The sequence below is a fragment of the Neopelma chrysocephalum genome, unplaced genomic scaffold (assembly GCF_003984885.1).
Source record: "Neopelma chrysocephalum unplaced genomic scaffold, ASM398488v2 Primary Assembly neopelma1_89, whole genome shotgun sequence".
In the NCBI taxonomy this organism is placed as follows: domain Eukaryota; kingdom Metazoa; phylum Chordata; class Aves; order Passeriformes; family Pipridae; genus Neopelma; species Neopelma chrysocephalum.
In genome coordinates, this window is record NW_020897751.1 from 3,422,677 (window position 1) to 3,439,987 (window position 17,311).

A 17,311-nucleotide genomic window follows, 5' to 3' on the forward strand; every position below is an offset into this window, starting at 1 on the left:
ATCACCTTCATGGAGTGACCTGGTATCCAGGAAAGGGCATCCCCTTCAAATAATAATATATTTTAAGGCTCAAAGATCTCTGTGTTGATGCACTGACATGTTTTTCCCAGAATATACAATGTTTGCAGTAGGGAAAGCAGCAAATAACCACAGTGTAACCCTGATACAGGAAATGAAGGAAGGAATGCTCACCAGGCAGCACTTTTTAGGTGGGTTTAGAGATTTTAATTTTTTTTGGCAACGTGCAATGAGGTGTCCAAGATGGATAGGTGACACCAGAGGCACGGTGCAGAGGAAGGTTGCAAAACATGAGGACTGCTTTGAGTGGTTTGGACCCCAAGTTCCAGCCTTCTCGGGAGAAATTCCACTGCTGAAACATGGAGTCATTTAGGCTGGAAAAGACCTCAAAGATCATCAAATCCAAATGTTAACTATGTGCAATTTTTGTCTCCCTGTGGAAGTCTCATCAGCTCTGCCTCACCCCCTTCAAGGGAGCATGGAGTGAGAGAACATCTTGGTTATCAAAATGATAACAATAAATTTGGATGAGGAATCTGGCCTTGGCCAGTGGCTGTCCAAAACCGGGCCTGCAGATCAACCCAACAGGCTGCAGTGCATTTTTGGGTGATGTTTACCCTGACATTGGACTCAGCAGGTCAAAATGTGCACGACCTCTTCCATCCCAGCCCCAACTCTACAGAGCAGGGCCTCACTGCTGCTCCACCCCCCCGCTGCCCGTCTCTCTTGCCTCTCTTTTTATCTGTGGTGCACAGCATGTCTGTGTTCCTCTATCAATGTATCAGGCAAGAATACCTCATCTAAAGTGTATACATTACCTAATAAAATCCTTCTTATTTGGGATTATTGCATCAAATTTTAATTTCCTCACTCGAGTAACAGCATGTCAGCCAGCCCGGCAGTGAAGAGCCGATAGAAGGTGAAAAGAGTGGATAAACTGCAGCAAATTACCGCAAACAGATCTCTATCAGCCCTTTGACTGGAATTGACTGGAATTAAGAAGTGAGAAATGGGATTTTTTTTGCCGTGGCAGCTTTCTGAAGCGCTCCCCCCTCCCCTCCTCCTGCTGCAACGCTGGGCTGCGCATCGCCTTTCAAGTCCCTAATCCTGTAAGAGAAGAAGAAGAAAAAGGGGTGGAGGGGCACGAGAGGGGAGAGAACTGCTGTTGTAGCTCTTATTTTTCTCAGGCCGGGATCAGGAAGCATAATTTAGAAGCATTTTGGGCAGGTGCTTATTCTGACACTGAGAATAAAGCAATTTCTTATCGGGCAAAGGAAGAGGACACAGCGGGGAGAGACTCTGCTGTCCCTGGAGGTGTTGTATCTTCTTTCTTGATGTTGTTTATCATCCCAGCATGGCTCAGACATCTCTCCCAGGGCACCTGAGTGCACCAAAGCTGCCTGCAGCTGTGGCAAAGCTTGGCGGCGTGTTTTTCATCCTCAGAGTGTGTTTTGGGTGTCTGTCCTCACAGCGCCTGTGCACCAGTTGATGCTGAACGTCACTGAAAGGCTTGTCAAGCCCCGGAACAGGTTGCCCAGGGAAGTGGTGGAGTCACCATGCCTGGAGGGATTTAAAAGACATGTGGATGTGGCACTTGGGGACATGGTTTGGTGGTGGCCTTGGCAGTGCTGGGGGAACAGCTGGACTCAATGATCTCAGAGGGCTTTTTCAACTTAAAGGGTTCTGTGATTCCGTGTCCTCCAGGCAAGTTGATGGGGCTGGAGGAGAGGGGCCATTTCCCGTTGCAGAGGAGCTGTTGCTCTGATGACCCCCCACTTTTGGATCTCAGCTGGGGCATGGTCCAGGCAGCGCCACAGCTTCCCTTTGGGGGAGAGAGAGGAGAAATCCACTCCCTTGAAGACAAGCTGAGGCCTATGAACATGTGCTTCATCCCACAGGGAGCCACGTGAAGGTGAGAGTGGGGGCAGATCCTGTTGGCACTTGGTCCCAAGCCCAGCAGTTGTATTCCCTTGCAATAGGATGGTACAGCCATGTGTCAGATATCATTAAAACAGTTTTAATTCTTCAGCACCATCCCCTTCCTCCTCAGAAACTCCTTGGGTTGAAGAAATAATGTAGAATCAGTGCTATTTTTGCCCTAGAGTCTCAATAGCTCCGAGTTAATTCTTTCTTACAATATTTCCAGCCCATCAGTGTGAACACTTTATTAAAAGCTCAGGGTTTTATTAAAAAAGGATTGATTTACTCCTGCCCCTCTTCAAAAAACCCTCAGATTTTGTTTGGATAATGTGCCACTCTTTATTTTCTTTGCCTTTTTTTTAAGCATAGGCTTTCCCAGATTATTACTTTTATAAACCTTCTTCCTCCTTCCCTAGAGGGAGAGGGTTATTCTGCTCTCTCTGTACCACCAGCTGAACCCTCTCCCTGCAGCCACTGTTGTCTGCAGTAGGTAGGTGAGTTGTAACTTGTTTTAAGAAAAGTCAGGAATATTTGGGACTTTCTGGGAGCTGCAGGTTCATACCACAAATACCAGAGGGCAGAGCTGTTGGCACTGGAAGTCAGCCTGGGGTTTCTGTGAGTAAGTAGAAGACACCAAGACATGGACAGTGAAAGGAATAGTGGTGTGGTCTGATAGGATTTTGGAAGAGAAATTGGGAATTGTTGACATGTGGTTTGTGAGGGAGCGATCTTTGCCATCGTGGTACGGCTGAGATGAGGGATTTGGTTTGTTTGGGCTGTTTTCCCACTTCCAGCCTCTCCTCTCTGGGTAGTTATTTCTGCTGGTGTGGTGGGCAAAGCACTTCGTGGCCATCACAGGTACCAAGTACTGAGTGTAGCCTGTGTGTAGCACCACATTTTGCATCACGTCCTCTCCCTCCAACCCATTCTGAGTGTGAATACTTCCTCACCACGAAGGCAATAATTGCCACCAGTGACATGGATAAACATTGTGCCTACCCTGGGACACTTGTCCAGCCCCTTCCCCAGAAGGATCAAGATTGCTCCTAAACTCTATGGGTGCTCAGGGAAGGATTGTCCGTCCCCAGGAGCTGCCATCTGCCAGTCTTGTGGATATTGGAAGAGTCTTGTGAAAGACCTGTCAGGATTGATGGAAACCAGGTGGGATGTGAAGAGGTGCCCAGATCCCCGCCCTTGCCGTGGTTCCAGGAAATAGCATCCATGAACAGCAGGGAGCTCAGCACCACTCCAGCACGTGTTTCTTGGTCACTGGTGAAGCGTTGCTCATCTCCAGGAGGGGCTGATGAAGGGGCTTGTGGGGAAGGAGGAGAAACACAGGACTGTGAGGAGAAGAGGGGGAGACCCAACATCAAACGCCACCAACGTGATAGTCATCATCACAAGCTTACCAAGGACAGGATGAACCTCAGCGTGGCCTCTCGTAGCCCTCACTCCTGGGATCAAGTGTCTGGATAATTTCTTCCCTATGGGCATCTCTATGACACGCGGTGCTGAGATATCCGAATGAGGTTCCCCCACCGCCCCTCCCAAACTTTCCCTGCTGCCACATCCACGCTCATCCTTTTATCTCTCCCAACAGCCCTTCTTCCCCTTGGCTCCTGCAGGAGAGGCCTCTCCTGCAGATAAGGCAGCCCATTGCTATTCCCTAGCCATGGCAGGAGCCCTGCCCTCTCCTGCAGCTGCCTTCCTCTGCAGCGTGCACAGCAGGACACAATTCCCATTCCATGCTGCTCCTGAGCTGTCTGACAGGTGATGAGCGAGCTGTCAGACAGACCCAGTGCCTTCACCCACTGCCCTTCCATGGAGGAGCTCCTGCTTTGCCAAGGAATAGATGGAGCTCAGATCTGTCCTGTGGGGATGGGAGATTAAAGCTTGGATGAAGTTTAATTCTGCTGAATATGATTATAATATGTAATACAATATAGGCTATATAATACAATAGTACACAATATAATACAGGCTATATAATATTTATAATAATATATAATACAATACATAATTTATAATTCAATAATATATCTATATTATACTATATATATATAGTATAAATTATAGTACAAGCAAGAGAAAGGTGGGACGGAGCGCACTGGATTGCATTGCCCGTTTTTTTTCATCTCTATTTTGACCTGCCCTTCTTTCCACATCCCCTGTTCTGCCTTCCTGCCTGCTCTTTTCCCACTTTTCTTGTGCTTTTTATCTGTCTGTGCTCCTTTGGAAAGCACAGTTATTGTCAGTGATTTAGAGGCTCTCCGAGTGGCTGCTGAGCCTCACCAGCCGAGCGCTGCTCGGAGGCTGGTGACCTGGGATTTATGGCTAATGTTCTCAGTTAATAACATGGATTTACTTAAGGACTCTGTTGGAATGCCCTCAGAGATCAGGGAATGGGCAGCCTGCCTGGCCCTGGGAGCCTGCTTTATGACCAGTAGTGGCATTGAGCCCACAGGGGCACAAACCTGGAAGCCAGGGAAGACGGTGAGTCCCTGTTTTCCACTGGTGATGTTTCTGTCACAGCTTTCCCTTTGGCCTTCACCTGATGGATTGAGGGGCAAACACGGGGCTGCCGACCCGCTCTGCTCCCTCGTTACACATGCAAACGCCTCTGCTGACATTTCCTTTGAGGGGAAAAGAAAAAAAAAATTAAAAAATTTGCTGCTTTCCCCACTGTTAATAAGCCAATGAAAACAAGAACAGCTGAGTTGTAAATTTTTTCACACTTCATTAATTACAGGCGTGTGCGTGTGTTGGTATTCGCAGGGGCTCACTGCACTGCGGCGGGGGAAGTTGACTTATGGAGTTGACATAAGCAGTGTGATATTTTTATTTCAAGAACTAAATAAGAATTTGGGGTCACTTCTATGCTCTTTGTTGCGTTTTGGGGACTCTCGGATCTTTCTGCTGGGCTATAGAAACAGTCTGTCCCACAGGATGGAGGATGAGTGGCTGAGCTGGCAGCTGCAGAACCTCCTGCCTGTGGGCAATTCCTGGTTCTCAGCATCTGCCCAATGCTCCTCCTCCTTCTCCTCCTTGAAGGTGTCAGTTAAAATCTCTGCAACTCAGTGATGCAGTTGGCCAGTGTGAGCATCCCGTGCTGCCTGGGGTGCCTCATTTGAAGAATACAGGGAGAAGGGGACAGGTTGAAATTGGGAAGCCAGTGGTAGATAAAACTGTTGTAGTGACCAGTGCTGAAGGTTGTGGTGTGAGGGGGAATTGTTGCCTTTGGTTCTTGAGGGACTGCAGAGTGAAAATCCTTGTGGCAGAGGAGCATGTGCTGTTGCCTACCAGCTGTGAAGCTGTGAGGAGGCTTGTGCTGCACCTTCAGTTCCTGCTTCCTCTGCTTCCTTGAGCACTGGTAGCTGTGCTTACCACACTGACCCTGCTTCACATGTGACCCTGCTCCTCTGGGCAGGGGATGGAGTCTGATGGTGCCCTCTCCAGTCCCTGCAGACACTTCCCCTGGTACAGTGCAGCTCACCCTGCTCAGGGGGTTTGGTTAGAGGGTGTGTTCCCCTGGTCATACCCTCAGCATTCCCAGCTCCATCCTGGGATGGGTTAGCAAAGTTCTGCAGCTCACACACGAGTGATGGGTGGTGAGCCTGAACTGCCCCACGAGGCAGGTGGTGGGACTTTTCCGTGTCCTAGGACACATTATCCAAAGCACTGGCCCACAGTAACAGGGGCAGTGCCTTGTCGGGGCGCCCCGGCAGCCGCAGCAGTGCTGTCCGGGGTGGCTGTGACACCTGTCCCCTGTCCCTCCCCAGGGCACCACCGTGCGGATGATCACGGCGATCGACCAGGACAAGGGCCGTCCCCGCGGCATCGGATACACCATCGTCTCAGGTGAGTCCTGGGGGACACGGTGGGCAGCCCAGCAGGGATGGAGGAGCTAACCCCGCAATAAGGCACATCCCGTACCTGAGAAATCATGGAATCCTAGGTTGGAAGGGACCTTAAAGATCCTCTCGTTGCAACGCCCCTGCCATGGCCAGGGACACCTTCCATAGGCAAGGTTGCTCAAGGCAAATTTGACAATATGTCATGTTGAAACCTTTTGTTCCTAATGATGAGCTACAGGCAGCTCAGCTTCACGGAGGAGATTTTGTGTTCAGGGAGAGAGTGGTACTGTTTACGGACTGAATGGCTCCTGGTGGTTTCTGGGGTGTTTCCCAAAAGTTTCAGAAGCTGGGATGCAAGGGCTGGACCCATGAGGGTGCAGAGCTGGAGAACTAAGCTTAATTAAAGTGATGGTGGGTTTTTCCTTCTGACGGGCACATGGATTGATCCTACCTTTGCAGACTGGCTCTGAAGGCCGAGAACCCTTCCCAGGGTGGGTGAATGGATTGCTGCAACTGCATGGGTCCTCATGGATCCCCATGGATCCTCACTTGGCAGTGCTTGGCTCCTTTGGCTCCATAGCTCGGGGACCTCTGCTGATAGCAACCGAGCCGGAAGCAGGGCAATCTGGGCAGGCATTTCCAGATAAAACATAGCTGCTATAAGGAGAGGCCAGTTTTTGGGGTAGGATGTGACTCATTCAAGATGCCTTGAGATCAGCAATCTCTGCCACACCTAAGGCAGACTTTGATGCTCATTGGGCTGCACTCACACACTGCTTTGATGAGGACAGACAGACTACTCAGGGTAACCCAGGCATGAGGGACCAGCTTGGTGGGTCTGGGTTATAATCCTGTTCCTGGCATTGCTTTTGAGGGGGTTCTTCCCAGCAAGCAACGGCAGCAGTGCCTCCCCTCCCTGCTGTGCCACATGCTTGGGTGCTGGCTGGCAGCTCCTCTGAGCTACACGTGTGGAAATAATTTCCCAGTCTCTGTTCCTTAAAGCCCAGCCATTTCAAACCCTCTTTAATCAACCTCAGGGGTCAAGGTGATTTCACCCTGACTTTCAAGTCCACTGATCCTGGCTGCAAGTGCCCATGTTGGTCTGCCTTTGAAGATGCAAGGATTATTTATTCCTCTAATTCCCTCTGCAATTTACTCGAGAGATTCTCCCAGATTGTGGGTATCAACTGGCCAAAGTGCAGCAGGGACTTTCTTTTGGCTGATACAGGATCTTTTTCACTGGAGACAGGACTGAAACATCAGTCTAATTCAGAGGCTGCTGAATTGTGGTGAGGAGGGTAAAATAGCCTGGCCATCCTGGATGGGCAGTGGGGTAGTGGCAGGGAACCAGAATGCTCTGGGATCCAGGTGGCAGTGCAATGTGGAGAGACATGCAGGCAGATCACTGCAAACAGCCCTGAGTCTGCTTGTGTATGCCAGGAGTTCAGTCCCTGCCCCCAGTTCTGCTTGTTGGGGGGCAGCTCTCGAACGGGAGAATCAGGCAGAACATATCAAAGAGTGATTAAACTACTCTGCACTATTATTTTTTTTGCCCAAACATGAGAATTGCTGAGTGTTATCCTAACTGACCAGGCATCCTTCTCCTGTCAGCTCCAGGGTCTTGTGGAGTAGGGGTGATGGGAAGGATGAGCCTGTGGATGGACCTGAGAGTCCAGACACAGGACTGGCATCTAATGCGCTTCCAAAATCCTGCTCACCCAAGGCAGGCCATTTTTTTTGGCAGGCAGGTAAAGCCTAATTAATTTCTCATTATCCTCAATCATGATGGTAAAGGTCAGCGAGCGTTTTTGCGCCTGAGCTGGAAAATTTTTATGGCAATTCTGAAAAAAAAAACCAACCAAAAAAAACCTCTAACATATGGGAATGGGGAAGCAAATTAAATTAGAAACCAACCGTAAGCAAAAGTGAAAGTGGCCAGTGGAGGTAGTAATTATACCTGGTTCCTCAGTTCCCTCCCAGGAGGGGAGGTGGCAGTGATGCTGCTCCCATTTCCCTGCAGGGAAGGATGATGCCTTTCCCTGGCTCTCCCAGGTTTTCGGGCACAGGGTTGGCATCTGGCTGGTCTGATTTTGCCTTTTGGGCTTGAATGTACAGCAGTGAGAGAGCTGAGAAGCAAACCCGGCCGTTTATCATTCCTTCGGTGTTAGTATCTAAAGCTTTGGTATGATTTGGAGGTGGGGTATAAAAATTAATTTGGAATTGCCGCTGTCCTATCTGACTCCATCCCTTGGGATGTACTGCAGCAGCTCTTATTTATACAGCCATCTCCAGCACAAGGTCCTCTCGTGACAGGAACATAATAAAACTAAAAGATTAACCATAACCACATAAAATAAGACTTAAGATCTAACTTTATGCCGCCAGCTTACAAAGCTGTTAAGGCTGAAATGCTGGAGGAGCGCTGGTCTAGCTGTGTCCTGGCTTTGGCTAGTTGTCCTCTTGGGCACGTGAGCCTGCTTGGATGCACTGGGAATAATTTCCATACCTAATAGAGAAAAACCATTCAATTGTTTCTCCCCTTTCCTTCCCATAAGAGTGTTTCAACCACAGGAAAATGTAATTTTTTTGCCCCACACTTTACAAGGAGTGGGCTCACCACCTTGGAAAAGGCCAGTTGAAGAAGACATCCAAATTAAAACCTCTCAATTCACACCCCTCATGACGACAGGCTGGTCAGTGCCAGTGCTCCCATCGCTCTGAGGGGTGTTCCTGCTGCTTTTCCCGTGGGTGCAGGCAGCCCATGGCCGGAGCCCTGTGAAAGCCCTCCCTCCCCAGCTGCTTTGACAGGTTGGAGATGCTCAGCCGCTGAGGTCAGGACTCTGTTTGAAGGACAGATAATTAATCCAGCAAAGTAATCCACAGTTCCTTTTTGGCAGATTTATGGAGATAGCCTCTGTACCGGGGACTCTGCCTCATCATCTTTCATTTCCCAGGCAAAGCGAGTGACTTGTTGTATAACACGACCTGTTCTAGATAAGACTTTTCATTTAGGGGAACTCTCCGGGCTAACGGAGATTGATTTTCCCAGTGGAAGCCGGAGGGCCCTGGTGCTCTCGGCAGGATCAGCCCTGCAGTCGGCACTGTGTTTTCACGTTTGCTGCCGCTGCACATCGCCTGGGGCATGGGGAATCCTCTGGCTCTCCAAAGGAAGGATTTTTGTGGTGAGTTAAACAGCAATTTAATTAATAGGCAGGAGGAGACTCTGGCCCGCGAGCTTTTATTAGGAAATCGTGTTGTCTCACATGTAGCTCGCTCGTGGTAAACTTTGGGCTTCATTGATTTCCAGGATAGCATGAGGATGTGAAGGTGACCTGTGCTGCTTGTGCGGGCACTGAGGGGTTAACCCAGGGGAAAAGGGTCCCGAATGTCAGTCTCTGCCTGCCTGACACATTTCAGGTGTGGTGATGGATGGGCAATGGGGGATTGCACAAGGGCAATCCATACGTCCTTCCTGGGGCTTGGAAAGTCCTTCAGGAGAGAGGGGAGCGAGCGTGAGGCTTTCAGTCAGTGAGCTGGTCCTCAGGGCTATCCACAAACCCTTACAGTGGGGTTTATTTTCCCCAAAAGTGGATTGATTTAGGAGACTGATGCAGTTTCTGGCCAAGTGCTCCCTTCCTAAAGCTGGTGCCTCCCAGGGGGAGGGTGGATTAAAAATCATTGTCTGCACAGTGCAATAGAAGTGTGAGTTACAAAAGCGAGAGGGAAGCTGAAAAGAATTATCCTCCAGCTTTCTTCTGGATTATCTGCTAAGGAATAAAATGTCATATATATAATAAATAAATATATATGAATTATATACATTTATATAACTAAAAATCAGTGCAGTAGCTCTCAGAACATGTTTCCCGTGGTCTTAACAGATCCAGAGTGCCCTGGTGCCTTCCTTTTGAAAGTGCAGCATGAATCCCTGAGACAAGGTTAAGTGGCCAAAGAAGTCTCCAAGCCCTAAGCTGCTGACATCGCCCTTTATAGTTGGACCTAACTTAATAAAGAAGACAGGGGCAAAGCAAACCACCTCCCCGAGTCCCTTAAACTGGACATCAGGGAGAATCCTTGGAAATGGGACCTGCTCACGTTAGTATTCCCGTTGTCTACATTGTGCCAGCTTTTTCCCACATTCGACTCGCTCGGTGAACTACCGGGGTGTTGAAGTCCTCATAAATTACACCTGTTGGGAGGGCCTTACAGCATGATTTAAAGGCAGGCATCACAGCAGAACATTTCTGTAGGAGGACATGCTGATGGGTGGAAAAGTGCCTTGCGCCGAGCTATCCATCAGAAGCTGTTTTTCCCACCCTGCCAATGCAAGGGGATGAGACAGCACAAAGCAGAGATGATGGTGTGGTCACAGTCCCTCTTTTCCTGGCTCAGTTGCTCCCCATCTTCCTCCACGCTCCTAATGGTGTTTTGTCATCACGTTGGCATCTGGCTTTGGCTCCCTGGCAACCCAGAAATCACTGGGAAGAGATATGATTGGGATAATGGCTGGCGTGGCAGGTGGTCCCCTAGCAAATGGCCCTCAGTAATTAAAACTATACATTCCCTTTTATGTGTAAATAGGAAACAAAAGTGTATTTTCTGTTTAATTTCTGGGACTTCCTATATAACTTCTTGGGATTTAATGTGTATTCACAATTGAGCAACCTGGGTTAGTGGAAGGTGTTCCTACCCATGGCAGGTGCATTGGAACGAGTCTCTTCCAAGCCAAACCATTCTGGGATTGGCAACCACTGGAGTAGGATGAACCTGCACTGTCTCTGTTCATGTCAGCGCTGGAGAAAGCTGGTTCTGAGATGGCTTTTAATGGAGGATTTTTGAAAAGGTGTTGAGCCTGGAGATATGAGGTTTATGTTAAAAAACACATTTTAGGTGGTGTGGAATGGTGAATGGTCCGAGAATGGTGGTTGTGGTCCAAAACGCAGCATCCTTTTGTATGAAGAATTACACTGAGAGCAAAAACTGTGGGTTTTGTTCTCCTCTCTAGGACCCGGCCACAACTCCCAGGGAATTTGGGAGTGGGATTGCACCTCAGGTGACAATTGTCTCCTTTTCTTTCCTTGAACTGTACATTCAGTTCTAAAAAAGGGAACTGCGCGAGCATTTAATCTGAGCTGCTTTTGTGGCTCATCAAAATCAGAAGTTCTGCTGCTTGTGCTGGAACACGCAATTAAATCTTTTGAGGAAGATACTAAAAACATGCAGAGGAGTGCCAGCACACAGCTCTGGGCTCGGATCCCTTGGCCCAGAGAGCTGCATCTTCTGAGAAGAGCAGCAAGCCAAAGTCCCAAGCAGGAGAAACAGGCACTGTTTCACTGTTTCATAGAGCATCTTGATTTCATGCACAGCTCAGGTTGTAATAACCCCTTTTCCTGCGGAAATAACTTGTTGCCTTTGAATTTAAGCCCAGGGCAAGGTACCTGCCCTGGCTCCCCTGCATACGGCCCAGGGGCAGACACTCAAGGTGAAGAGCAGCGAGGTGGTCACGGCAGCTGATGGGCTATTTGTACGATAATAACTGTGTCTGTTGCTGACTCTGTGAACCACATCCAACAGCATCTATTTCAGTGCTGAGGAGCCCTGATGGAGCACATTTTGATTAATAAATTATCCGGCACAAGGTGTGTGATGGGTTCCCCTTTCACATCTCATGAAAGTCATCCGCTCCAAGTTCAGTGGCTCAGCAAGCCCCAGGCCTTTCCAGGATGCAGCTTCCTGATATGAGCAGCCCTTGGGGGGAGTGGAGAGCAGGAAAATTCTCCTGCATGGGACTTTCCTGCACGGTAGCTCTTCACTAGAGCTGGGCAGCAGCTGTATCTCTCTCTCGTAGGGATTTGAACAACACTCAAAGGCCAAAGGGGTAGAGAGGAAGGAGGAGACATTTTTTTTTCCCCTTTTCTTTTTTTCTCCCCCTTTTGGGTTTGAGCCAGTACTTTTAATGGCCTTTTTAAACTGTGAGAGCTTGGCTGAGGGCAATTAAACATTATGGCCCTCATCTATAAAACCCCTTGTTATAGAAGTGTTTCTCCAAAATGATGCCTATGCCACCATCCGTTCCTCAATGAGCCTGGAAAAACACTGTGAATGGGCTACTGCGATCCATTCCATTGCTCCCAACCAAGCATCCTGTCAGTCCCTGCCTTCCCAGTCCCCAGTCTGGCTGTGGGTTGTATGCAGGAGCTGCTGCTGTTCCTGTATCTGTGCATGGATAGACAGATGGGAAAGTTTTCCTTCTATTTTTACCCATAACAAGGAGTTGGGCTTGTATGTTGTGAGCAAGCCTGTTCCTTGCCAGGTGGGAGCAACAAGTCTGCCAGAAATGGATTCATATTGCAGCCCCAAAGCTCATCCTTATTTTCTTGTCATTGTTCACACCTTTCCTCTACCTTTTTGAGTATTTTAAATATTGTCTGCCTTGTTTTCCTTCTCTCTGTGCTCCCTTTTGCTGCTCAGCCTTTCCCTTCCCATCCTTTAATTTCTGCCCCACCTCTGGTCTCTCCTACTGTCCCCTACCTTGTCCAGCTCCCTAGTTTGCAGTGGTAGCAGAGAGGTAGAAGTGGAGCCTGCCTTCCCATGAGGTGTCCCTCTCCATGAATGCTGCCTCCTAGGCAGCCTCACATTTATTTTCTGCTTCCTGCCCTGCTCTCCTTAAGGGCATCCTTGCCGTCCCAGCACTCAAAAGGAGAGCTCCTCCTTTACTGATGAAGGACCTGTTTGTTCCTTATCCTTGCTTGCTCTTTGCAATGGAGCTGGATCACAGGGTTCTCTGTGAATGTGCCACATCCTTTTCTGGATGGAGAAGGAGGTGGAGAACATGTAAGCCTCTGTTTCAGAGAAACCAGAGAAGAGTCTTGGGCTCCCTTCTCAAACCAGAGGCATAGAAATGAAGTCCTTGGTCTCCTCAGAATCCTAGAATAGTTTGGGTTGGCAGGGACCTTAAAGATCATCTAGTTCCTCGAGAGATAATGGGAGAGCCAGGATGGAGGAGAACTGAAATAGAGGTGGGCAGAATGAGAGACTGGGGGGAGGAAAGGCAAAATTGGCTGATTTCCCCCCACCTTGTTTTTATCCCCCTTACTCTGTGGAAAGTGAGGGCATGTGAAGATGATTAGAGAGATTTTTGCAAAGAAAATACCTTGGGAGAATGTGCCTTGTTTGGCAGTGTGAGTGCTTCAGCAGGGATCACTGCTCAGAGGGATAACAAAGTGGTGGTTGGAGAGGTATTGTAGAGGAGATTAGGAAAGGCCTCTGAGGGATGAGTTTGGGGACACCACTTTCCCTTCAGAGACTAATTTGGAAAACCAGGAATTCTCTGGAGCTCAAAGGTCACCCCGGTGGGCATTAGATGCATGGCTGATAGTGTTGGGGAGGCTGAGCTAGAGAAAAGCCTCTGATGTGCAGCCTGGGGGGACCTTTGGATCTAGAGTTTAGTTGTCCATCCTTCAAAAAATTACTGTGTTCAAATATGAAATTCATAACCATCTTTAGGGCACAGAACTCAGTGCTGTGTTTAGTCAAATTCCTGTCCTATTGACCCAATTCCACTAAATTCTGTTGGTCTCCACGTTTTGTTGCACTTCATGTTAGGGGGAGATGGCCCCGATGCAGAAACATTGGCAGCCTGGCTTCCTGGAGCATTTAAATGCCTCACAGCACAGTACAATCCATCTCGTGGAGTGTCCTTCAAAGCTGATATTGGAGGAAGCTTCCTAAAGGCTCAGCCATAAATTACATAGCAAAGGTGGGAAGTCAGGATGGAAAGAGGGGAACTGTCCAAGGGAGAAGATTAGAGATCTTCATGTACAGGAGGAAAAGATTAAAAAAAAAACCCAAGACTGCTGCTAATATTTTAAGTAGCCGTGTGCCAGTTCATTAAGCTGGCGAGTGGTCAATGGGGCATTTCAGATGGAGAGAAGAGAGGACCAAGGACAGAAACGGGAGGAATTCGGTCCGAGAGGAAGCTGTAACAGCTTGGTAATGGAGAAGAAAGGTGTTATGGCACTCAGGGCTCTGGGAGACAGAGGAGAGGCCAGGGTAGCTCCCAGGGTGGGAGGGACAGGATGGACAGACCTGGAAGCTTTGGCCATCCCGGGAAAGGTGCAGCTGTGCTCAAACAGGGATCAGGAGGGAGCGAGGTGGATGCTAAGTGATGGGAAACAACTTTCTGTGGCAGCAGATCTGTCTTGCAGCTCCCTTCCAGGGAAATGACAAATGCTGTGTGTGTTTCCTTCACGCTGAGATGTATTGAGAAGACAGGATTTATTTTTTGGTTATTTTTGACTGGGGTGGCTGGAGCATACCTGCAGGGTTTCCTTGCTCCCGTTTGGGGCTGGATCAGGGCTTTTTGGATGCCATGAGATGATGGGGGGAGTAGTGTGGGTGGCTGTATGCCTGTATATAACCTCCTTCTTGGTCATCACTAATTCAGCAGCCTCCTCTGGTTTTGTGTCAGGCTGGTGTCAGGTATTCCAAGCTCCACATACCAACTGCTTGCTTTTGTCTGGCTGATAGAGGGAGCACCTGGAGTTGCCACAAAGTCATTCCCCCAGCAGGACATTAGTCCCTTTAGCATCTGCTGGCCATGATACTCGAGTGTTTCTTAATCCTCTCTGGGTGTCTAATTCCAGAGGAGGAGTCAAGCTGGGATGGTCCATGGAGGCAACCCAGCCCTCCATGGCACCCTGTCTGGTTACCTGCATGTAAGGACAGGCAGAGGGGCCAAATTTGGCTCCAGCAGATGAAAACGAAGAGCCACGGGGTCAACAAATCTGGCAGGAGCATAAAAGCAGGACAAGTGCTTACAGTACTTTGCTAATACTCTCCCTGGCTCCAAATAATCCAGCTAAGAAAATTCCTGAGCTGTGTGCGGCTTTTCTGTTACTTGATAGAATTCTTTTCTTTCTTTAACCTCTACAGCCTCTCCTTGAAATCAGATGGGCTTGTATCACCCTCAGCATCCTCTGGCAAGAGGCCCCACAGTTAAACCACTGCTTGTTATGTGGAGAATTACCTGTGAGCTTGTTCTGTCTGCACTAACCTGGACTGATGTCCCTGAACTCTTGTGTTTTAGGAGAGAGGCTGTGCCAGGGTCATGGTACCCTGTGAATGCAGGTGCTCGTTCACAGAGGAGCACCTGGTTTTGGCTCTGCTTTCAGCTTTGCTGCTGCATATTTTAATAACTAAAGCCCTTTGAAATTCTTCAGCTGCCTCCAGCATTTGCAACTTTTGGCCGATGAAAGGAGAGCCCCATTTTCAGCCCTGAGCTGGGGCAGGTGAGAGGAGGAGAGGACTGTTACACCCACGACATTTTAAAGCACACTGGGATGATGTGCCAGGTTTGCAGATCCCACTGCAGCCTGTGCCCAGCTTGGAGCTCACGTCCTCCTGCTTCCCTCCCTGCATTACCCCCAGCACCTTTTGGGATCAGCTGTGCTTGCGCTCACAACTGCCTGTTATTTTTCCTCAGGTAACACCAACAGCATCTTTGCACTGGACTACATCAGTGGGGCCTTAACCCTGAACGGGCCCCTGGACCGGGAAAACCCCTTCTACAGCTCTGGATTCATCCTCACAGTGAAGGTGAGATCTCCTCCAGCTGGGAGGCGCACCAGAGGAGCAGGATGGGGAGGGCATCCTGCCCAGGGACAACTCCTTTGAGGAGGAGGAGCAAACCTGGGACATGTTGCTTTCATGGGCATGCAGAGCCGCGATGTGCTGGTGAAGCCAAGTGAGATGTTAAACACAGCCCCCTTGTCTGGTGGCCCAAAACATGATGGACTCTGTGTGGACGTATAAGGGTGTTTTTGGTGTCCTGCCTGCTCTCCTAGTAGATCTGCCTGTGGTTGTGTCCCAGATACCTGGGATTGCAAATAGCACCAGACGCATTCAGGCACTTAAATTGTGACTCTTTTTTCCTGTTTCTCACCTTTCCCTCCACAAAGTCCTGGATAAACATGACATTTTGTCATGTCAGCAGGCATCTTGTGTGCCTGCCCGTTACAGGGAGGGAGCGATGCTGGAAGTTGCCTTGTCAAGGAAAGGCACTGGACCATGGTTTTCCAGCCCCACCTGAGAGCGGCTCCCTGGCTCTGCTCGCAGCCCTGTAATTAAAATCAATACCAAGCTGGGCAGCTGGTTGGAAACACATTTAGAAGTATGGATTCTTCTGGACTGGGGTGGGGGAAAATCAGCAGCAGCATAGGAAGGGTCATTGATTGGGAGGGAGGCAGCCAGCACAGCACCTTCTCTTTTTGGCAAGTGTGATGCTTTGTTGGAGCCAGGGCAGAGGGACAAGAAATCACCACTCTTGGTGCTGGGCACAGCTCATATGTTGGGGCTTTGTGCATGGAGAAGAGATCTCCATCCCTGGTATCTCTTCCTTTGGGCTTTTATAGTTTCAAAAATGGAGAAAGGGAGGATTTTCTGATTTTAATAGGGACAAAAATATCTGTTTAATCTTGGAATGGTTTGTGAGTCTGAAAACTTGCCCGTTTTCCTCCCTGCGTGGTAATGGAGTTCCAACTATATTCTGTCAATCCGATAGATTTCTATTTCCTCTCCCCACAAACTTCGCATCCTCCTGCAAACGCCAGCTCTCTGTGTCCCACATCCCCAGGACCCAAAATGTTCTCTGCTGTTCTTGTCCTGGAGCACGCAGTGAAAATACAGCTGGATTGCTCCTCGTTGGGATCAGCCTGTTCTGCTGTTGTGTGCAGAAGCGGTGAATAGCAATGAGCCGTGTGGGTCGTGTTAGCGTTGCTTTTCCATGCCCACAGCAAAGCAAGATTATCCAAAGGACAAGAGGAGGGACTCGGCTTGAAAAGGCTGTTTCACGAGTCTTGCTTCTCTGGCAATAAAATCTGCGCTCTTTCCTTTTGGGAAGGCAAAATTAAAGTCCTTCTTGAGACAGAGGTGTGATGCGGAGTCGTGACTCAGCTCTGTATTTAGACACATATTGCCAAACCTATTTTAAGGTCTTAATCTTCTTTTCCTCTGTGCCCTAGTTTTGTGTCCCTTCAGTAGTACTATGGTGGCTGGCTGCCTACTCCTGGTCCCACCTCAGGGGATGGCAGAGGGGAGAACAGGAGTGCCCTTTGCTCCATTCTGCCTTCCCTTGTTTTGTGGACTGTCCCCTACATCTCACAAGGGATTTTCTTTTTTTTAAAATTTTGTTTTGTTTTGTTTTGTTTAAATGCTTGTGGCTCCTTCTTGTCCTTCAGCGTGACTTCAGATGATATGGGCAAGTGAGGACTTGGCCACAGCCATCCCAAGGGAAATGTTAAGCCCCTGGGAAGGCTTGTGAGAGTGCTGTGGGCCTGACACAGGGGTGGTGGGAGAGCTGGGCCAACATCTCTGTGTGTTAATGGGTCAGCGGTGTCAGAGCCAACTGAGCGTCCTTTCATGGCAGAGCGGAGGAAGAAGAAGCTGCAAGAGTCTCTCATCATGACATGCACCACACACACCTTCTTTTACATTTATTCTTTTGGAAAAATAAAGGCTCC

At 49.0% G+C, this 17,311-nt stretch overlaps 1 protein-coding gene across 1 annotated transcript in view; it reads left to right on the forward strand.

Annotated features, from left to right (window-relative positions):
* The window catches only part of CDH23 (cadherin related 23), a 193,692-nt gene that overhangs the window by 89,935 nt on the left and 86,446 nt on the right, over positions 1 to 17,311 (forward strand). Inside the window, exons 9-10 of the mRNA XM_027693012.1 lie at positions 5,718 to 5,796; positions 15,277 to 15,389. Of these exons, the coding sequence (XP_027548813.1) occupies positions 5,718 to 5,796; positions 15,277 to 15,389 (192 nt within the window). The remainder of the gene's footprint in view (positions 1 to 5,717; positions 5,797 to 15,276; positions 15,390 to 17,311) is intronic.